This window comes from Buceros rhinoceros, unplaced genomic scaffold (genome assembly GCF_000710305.1).
Source record: "Buceros rhinoceros silvestris isolate BGI_N320 unplaced genomic scaffold, ASM71030v1 scaffold10347, whole genome shotgun sequence".
NCBI lineage: Eukaryota > Metazoa > Chordata > Aves > Bucerotiformes > Bucerotidae > Buceros > Buceros rhinoceros.
This window is the reverse complement of record NW_010423942.1, coordinates 6,644-13,917: the sequence shown is the minus strand read 5'-3', so window position 1 is coordinate 13,917 and position 7,274 is coordinate 6,644. Positions and strand designations below refer to the sequence as shown.

The window sequence follows — 7,274 nt, the reverse complement described above, 5'->3', positions numbered from 1 at the left end:
CCAAAGAAAGCCAAGGGGGGCCGTGGGGGCGCAGCCGCTTCCACCTCCACCGGCTTGGCGCAAGGTGGTGGTTGCTTTGTGGCTTCCACAATGGAGCCAGTCACGGAGAGAACCGGTAACTCTGACTTCTGAGTTACTTGGCTCAGGTCCACATGAATGACTTGGCTACGATCCTTCTGGAGGCTGCGATCGTCGAAGGATGTGCGCGCATGCATGCGTGTCGGCGCTGCGTGCGCACACGTGCGGACGCTGCCAAAGCCCTGGGATGAGACTCCCAAGGACACAAAGAGGCGATGCACTGCAGCACACCTGGCCGGGCCTGCCCACAGCGACCTTCGGCCGCTGCGAGATGAGATGAAAGGAAGTTTGCTATTTGATCAAAACTAATCAGGGGTGTTTAATTACACAGGAATGTCTTTCATCAAGCAGCCAGTGCAAACAAAGCAGGGCTCAAGCCTGCAAAGAGCGATGGGAAGGAGGCGGCGAGCAGCTGGTAAAGCCATTGTACAGCGAGATTGATCGCACAAGCGAAGGTCGGAAACGGAGGAGCCTCCTGGCAGCTCCAGCCAAACAAAGCGCTGCCAGCGAGGCTGGAGAGCTGCAAACTACAGGACCCAGGAGCACAGCAAGGTGAAACCAGCCAAGGGGCAACAGAGAGCGTCCAGACACAGTTGTGACCCCCAGGTATCGCTGATGCCAGGATACCACGCCGCAGCTCGGGACAGCCTCCAATGCCCTACCCGTCTAGCTGTGAGACACCCGCAGAGAGGGCAGGGAGCAGTCACCCTGTTCACGGGTCACCACACTCATTCATTTCCTCTCTCTGAAATGGCCGGAGCACACGGCTCCAGCTGGTAATACACTGTGACCTATTAACCCCACAGCAGGGCACGTTCCTGGAAAGCCAGTTGTTCGGAGCAGTTTCCTTGCAATATTCAGAAATGCAAGAAAAAGCAAAGCAGATCTTCAGTGAATTGACCCCAGAGCCCTGGAGCACTGGGATGGACTAACCCCCCAGCACCACTAGTGCCTCCGAGAACAGAGTGGCAGAGGTTCATGCTCTGGATGTAGTTTGCAACCAGAAACAATGCTCAAGAGAAAGAAGCCACTGGGAGGTCTCCCAGTTTCCCAAATCACGTCCTTCACAGGGCCAAACCATGTTCAGCTTTGGAGGCCCACAGCCATCATCTAACTCATGAAAAAGTTTCATTCAGCTGTTAATTCACCTGGCCGTTCTCAAGCTGAGGCCGGTGAGATGCTTTGTGCTCCAAGGAGATGCCTTGGCAATCACGGGCACCTTGTTAGCAGAGCCTGCCCTGGCCAGACCCCCAGCCAAAACGATCTGTGATTCAGGTCCCTGCACTCCCACTCTCGTGAAGTTGTTCCTGTTTTGATGCTCAAGTGACTCCCTTGGGCAGCCGTTACACCCACAACCACTGTTCTTCACATCAGATGGGAAATTCATGCCCATCCCCTTTAGTATCTATGAGCTTAAGATCAAAATGAGACAAGTGGAAGAGCAAAAGCACTTCTGGCCATCCGTCAGGCTCCTGTCCGACTCTTCTGCCTTCCCCTGAAGCCCAAGTGTTACAAGACAGTCCACCCAAAAGCAGCCTTTGGCTTTTCTCTGACAAGAGAAAGCAGCAGAAGGTTGCAGCATGTGTCTCCATCATTCAGTAATTCATCACAAGGTAATACCTGTGCCTCAGTGCACGCCGACAGAGAATAAAAGAGATGAGAAACCTTGAATGGGATGAGCGGGGAGCTGCTAGGAGAATTTCTAATGAGGAATATGTCTACGAGCGCTAATGAAAAGACCTGAAAGAGAATGCATTAGTAATGACAGGGTTTGGAAGAGCATTTGTGTTACATGTCAGGCTTCGACTAGGAATTTAGAGAAAATCTAGTGCTACTAAAGCCCCTAAACAACCAATAATGAAAAGATGACTTAAATTTTCCAAAGTGACAAGTGACAAGCTGTAGTCGTTAGATTTTCAGAAGAATGCTATTCTGCTCTTTTGGGAGAAGGGGTGGGTGCTTTTCAAAAAGAAAAATACATTCAGAAGCCCCTAAACCTCTCTGAAAATCCTAATTTCAGAGTTTGATTCTGGAAGGTTCCCCTCCTGCACCCCCGAAAGCCATCAGCTGCAGACAGCAACCCAGACGTGCCCACATCCTTCCTGCCCCTGGATCTGGACACCCAACAAAACCCAAATCACACCAAGTTCTTGATCTGTTTTAACTGTGCACTGAGACCCTGGTTCTCCGACACCTCTCCAAGCATCTCAAGGGGACGCAGCCTGGTTTCACCCGGACATTTCTGAATTTCAGTGTAAAAGCAAGGAGCGGCTCTTGAAGGGAAGGGTTAAAGTGAACCTGTGAGCAGCACCTTGCACGTCTTCACTCTGGGCTTTCAGTTTTCTTTTTGTGCGGTTTTTCAAGGCTCAGGAGCTCACATTTTGTTTTGCTTTCAAACACAAATCCCACAAACTATGATTTCAAGATGACTGCTTCAGGGAGGAGGGGAGGAGAGTCGTACCAGGCTGCTTCTCATGGCTCACCAAGCAGGAATCTCCTGCCGCAGAGACGAAGGCCCCCTCGGAGAATCTCTCTCCAGGTAGACAGCAGGTAACTGATCCTGCTCTGCGAGCAGCACCTTGTCATTTTTCAAACACTGCGAGGAGAGAAGGTTAACGTCTTCGGTGCCACGAGTCTGGGGAATACACAAAACCACTTCCATGGCAGGGTGGGAAGAGCAGCTCTCACCCTGGTACATCCAGCTGGCACAACGCTGAATAATACAGACCTAAACCAGATGCACTGGTGCTTAACTGGTGCACAGGTCAGTCTCCTCTGTGTGTGTTGCTCTATTTCGGCAAAATCTAAAAACAAAAGGGGGTTTTTGCGACCTCCTCAACCAATGAAGAATCAGTCAAGTGGCCTCCAGTTGTGTTCGGGGCTGCAATGTATCTTGGAGGAACCTGTCAGTCCACTGCAAAGCCAAGACCCTCACACCTGGAAAACCAGCAAGGGCCAAGCTAGCTGCGCCCCATCCCAACGAAAATGAGGGCACTCAACGCCGTGTTGCTCCGTACTTCCTTGATGAGAGAGTGGCTGAGCCCTTCCCTCCAACACAGCAGGTATTTCAAGCAGAAAGGACACAGTCCCATCAAAGGTAGGTCAAGGCTTTGGCACAAACCACTCAGCGGTGCCTCAGATCACGCGGCAGATGCAGCATACAAAATTAACCGTGTTGCTCGAAGTCTGCACTCGTAGGTGAGCCAAAGGGACCCGGCAGACGGGTAACAGAGCACAGCGAGGCAGCTAAATAGGACTTAAAAGCTTTTGAAGCTGCAAACACCGGAATGAACTGGGGCATGAAATTAATTTTAACTGTACTGAATAGGAGACAGGCCATAAAACTCCATGAAAATAAGAGACCGGTAACATTTCAGTAAGAGCAGAAATCCTTCCCGTAACTCCCCAGTCAGCTCTATTAGCATAAGTGACTCATCCCAACTGAAAAGCAAAGCAAACAAGCAGGAAGAATTAAACCAATGTTGCAAGGCGGAGAGTATCGCTGTAGAGAAATCGAGGAATCCTGGCTTTGTGTTATTCAAATGCCTTCCCACTGACGCTTGCAAACATTCAACTGAGAAAAAAAATCCATCCTAGGAGACGTTTTAAAAAAAAAAAAAAGAGAAAAAAGGTATTTGTGAGTAGTAACAGCCTGGCCATCCTCTGTGCCCAGGCACGAGGCTCCAGACCAGCTCACGTGGGAGCAGGTTCTGTTTAGCCCAGAGCCAGCAGGCAGTGAGGGTTTCTGGACAGAATCACAGCCGGGATGATTTTCCAGCAACCTGCCAAAAGGCTTCTTCTTCGTGGCTAAACCTGCATAGGGTGAAGCTGTTCAGAAGAATCTGCACCCAATTATACCTTGGCAACATGTAACCTGTGGTGTCCTGAGGACCCCCTCCATCTCCTACCAAAACAGCCACCTCCAGGCTACGGAGCGGAAGCTGCTCTTGTAGAGCAGAAAGGCACAAACATACTAGCAACAAGGAAGGAACAAAAAGTATCTTCAAAAAGTGGCCCACGGAGAAGTTGTAGGTAGGAGTCGAACATCCAAGCAGAACTTGGGCAAAACAGGGAAGTTTAATACCTCTTCCTCTTGGTCAAAGGACCCTAAATTATTGCTTGGAGGAATCTCTGAAATCTTGATTTGTTTCGCCCTGCCAAGCATCCATGTGTCCTCTAATACGCAGCAGGGACACAAGAGATGGGACAACAGGCCACACCGATTTCTCTGCACGTCCACCAACAAGTAGGAAAGCGCAATTCAGACTCCAGGACCTCCAAGACAGGCCTTCGGTCAAATGCAGCAAACATCTGGAGCCCAGATCGCTCAAGGGCCTTTTGCTGACCTAGATCCGTAAATGCGCTTGGCTGGCATCAATATCCAGCTGAAGGCAGCTAATTGCGAGGTTTCTCCAAGGAGGAGACGGAGGCTTTTCATTACAACGTGTGGTTTCCTTCCCATATTTTTGCAGCATTAATCACAGGGAACATTAACCCCAAGCCCACCTGCTCCAACCCCTCCTCAGTCTACCAGCGCCACCGCTACAGCCGTGTGGGAGGGTGGGGATAACCCGGCAAAGGAAGGGATGGAGGGGAGCGCCTGCTCTGACGGCTTTGATGGGGCTTCAGGTCTCATCACCAGTTTTACCCCTGACCTGAGCAGTCTGTTCCCTCTCAATTGCGTCCATCTTTCAGGCAGCGATCAAGGACAGGAAATCGTTTAAATCACAGGAAAATGTGATCACAAACCCACAAATATTGGCAGCAGAATGGAGAGCGCACGAAGTACCTGGATCTAGTTTTAACTCCCTCTTTCAAGGACAAAACTAGCTTGAAATTCTCACCTTCAGCACCGGCTTGTGATGGCCGTGGAGCCCTTCAAGAGAAAAAGGGGTTCAGGGGACTCAGGGAGATAGTGACTACCACACGCCACCAGTGCCAGGGGTGAGTCACAACCAGCAACAGGGAGAGCACGACCCTGAGCCAGCACTTGGTGCTGTACAAGGTGGTTTATCAGCCATCAACACTTCGAGCAAAAGAGACTTCCCAAAGCAGGGGGCTGCAAGCCCGCAGGGAGCACAGACCCTCTGCCAGGCATCATCGCCTCTGCCAAGAGCAAAACTGCCACCTATTTCATCACTCCCGCGTTGAGTCAGTGAACGGGAGAGGGTGGCTCTGGATTTGCTTGTTTTACACCCTTGCAGCTAGAAAAGCACACCTGAGTGGTGTGGGCTGGGGGAGGCAGACAGTGAGGAGGGCACGCACCCGCCTGCCCCTCAGAGCTGCCTTCGCAGGCAGGGCGTCCACTGCAGACAACGGCCGGAAGGCTGGAACGCCAGGAGAGCCAGGCCAAAGCACACGGGTGACAGAATCTGGGGGCATCCTTGCCCAAGACTTGTGGGGACGCCTGCCAAGCTTGAATGACGTGGGGTAAACACATTGCCAAGACAAGGCACAAAGAAATGTCTGGAAGCAAAAAGCTACCAGGGTTTCTCAGCTGCAGGAAAAGCCATCATATCCCACTGACTTCTCCATCTGCTCGCTCTCCACAACCACCCCCAGGAGACGATGCTCCCCTGCCCCAGAGCCACATGGCGCAGCAGCACCTTGGGTTTATTGAATGACGTGGGGTAAACACATTGCCAAGACAAGGCACAAAGAAATGTCTGGAAGCAAAAAGCTACCAGGGTTTCTCAGCTGCAGGAAAAGCCATCATATCCCACTGACTTCTCCATCTGCTCGCTCTCCACAACCACCCCCAGGAGACGATGCTCCCCTGCCCCAGAGCCACATGGCGCAGCAGCCCCTTGGGTTTATTCACAGCCGACGCCGAGCACCCGAACACGACCCTCGCATTTAGTGCCTAGCACTGGCAGTGCTCGAGGACCCACCGAGCCCTGCAGGATCCAAAGGGCTCGGGGTGGCTCTGGGGTTGAATGTTCTACAGCAAGTGCATTGCCTGGATGGCACAGGAAGCCTTGGGTGGAGCAGGAACCGAGCAGGGCCGGGCAACGAGCATCAGGGTCACGTCACCAAACCCTTCCTCTCCCCACAGGCCTTGGGGACAGGGAGCACCCAAACACCGCCAGCACCTACCACGCTCCCCCGCAGCAGAGGGGCGTTAATTCTTCCCCTATAATCCCCCAGCAACAGTTAACAGACCGCTGAAAAGCAAAAGTTTATTAACTTCTGTTAATAGATTATTAAAGATTATTATTGCCAGCTGACCGAGCCTGTCCCAGAATAGATGCGCTGCAGGCAGCTCGGAGCAATCATCGGCTCATTCAAGGCAGATAAAAGTTTCAGATCTGGTATGACTATTTAAATTTCCAACAATAATCACAATTATCGCTGTTCTTATTATCTGTTACATTTCTGTTCAGGAAGTCACTTGTGGTTACTAAATGCAGGTTGATGATTAAACTGTGTATTGAGGTGATAAGTCAAATAGATGATTGCTAAATCTCGATAAGTATCTTTGAAATAACCAGTTGTTATTAGACATTCAAGAGGTGCTTCACAAAAATCTAATTGGAACTTCTCACTTTGCCTCATCTTTCCCACCACAAACACACACACACACGAGCGCGCTGGCAGCCGATTTTGTACTACAGGATGCACGAAACCCAGAAGAAAGCACCCAAGGTGAGTGAAAACACACCAAGAGACCGGCCAGGAACTGCGTCCACCCCACCCCACCCTGAGAAAAATCAAGCAGCACCTTCAGCACCCGTCCGAAGCTATAGCTCCCAACTGCGGAGCTCCTGGAACTGCTCCTGGAGCTGGTTTGTGCTTCAGGCAGCCAGAGCAGCGAAACACCGGCTCTGAAAGGATGCTCGCGATTCCTCGGCAGCTTTAATTGCGGTCCGAGAGCGAGCATCCCTCCCGCTCCAGCCTAATGCCCAACCTGACATTTAAAACAGCCTTTATGGCCACGTACTTACATTTTAATGTTTTCATGGTATTGCCTGGTGTCTGAAGGCTGGTTGTATAATGGCTGAAATAAATAAGAAAAATGAAGACATAAATGGTATGGTCTGACATTTAGAAACTTAAAGCCCGTCAGAAGCGCTGCTGCCTTGATACAGCTTCCTGTCTCCCCAAGCGGTGCCAGCCCCGGCACCCGTCCCCACGCCCTCCAGTTGCCCCCAGTCCCGTTCCCCAGCCGTACTGGAGGGTGCTCGCTCCCGGACGGG

At 51.4% G+C, this 7,274-nt stretch overlaps 1 protein-coding gene across 1 annotated transcript in view; it reads right to left on the bottom strand.

Moving 5' to 3' along the window:
• The window catches only part of LOC104497365 (nuclear receptor corepressor 2-like), a gene marked incomplete at both ends in the record, with an annotated part of 33,710 nt that overhangs the window by 20,651 nt on the left and 5,785 nt on the right, over nt 1-7,274 (bottom strand). The window contains one exon of the mRNA XM_010140605.1: nt 7,023-7,075. Within this exon, the coding sequence (XP_010138907.1) occupies nt 7,023-7,075 (53 nt within the window). The remainder of the gene's footprint in view (nt 1-7,022; nt 7,076-7,274) is intronic.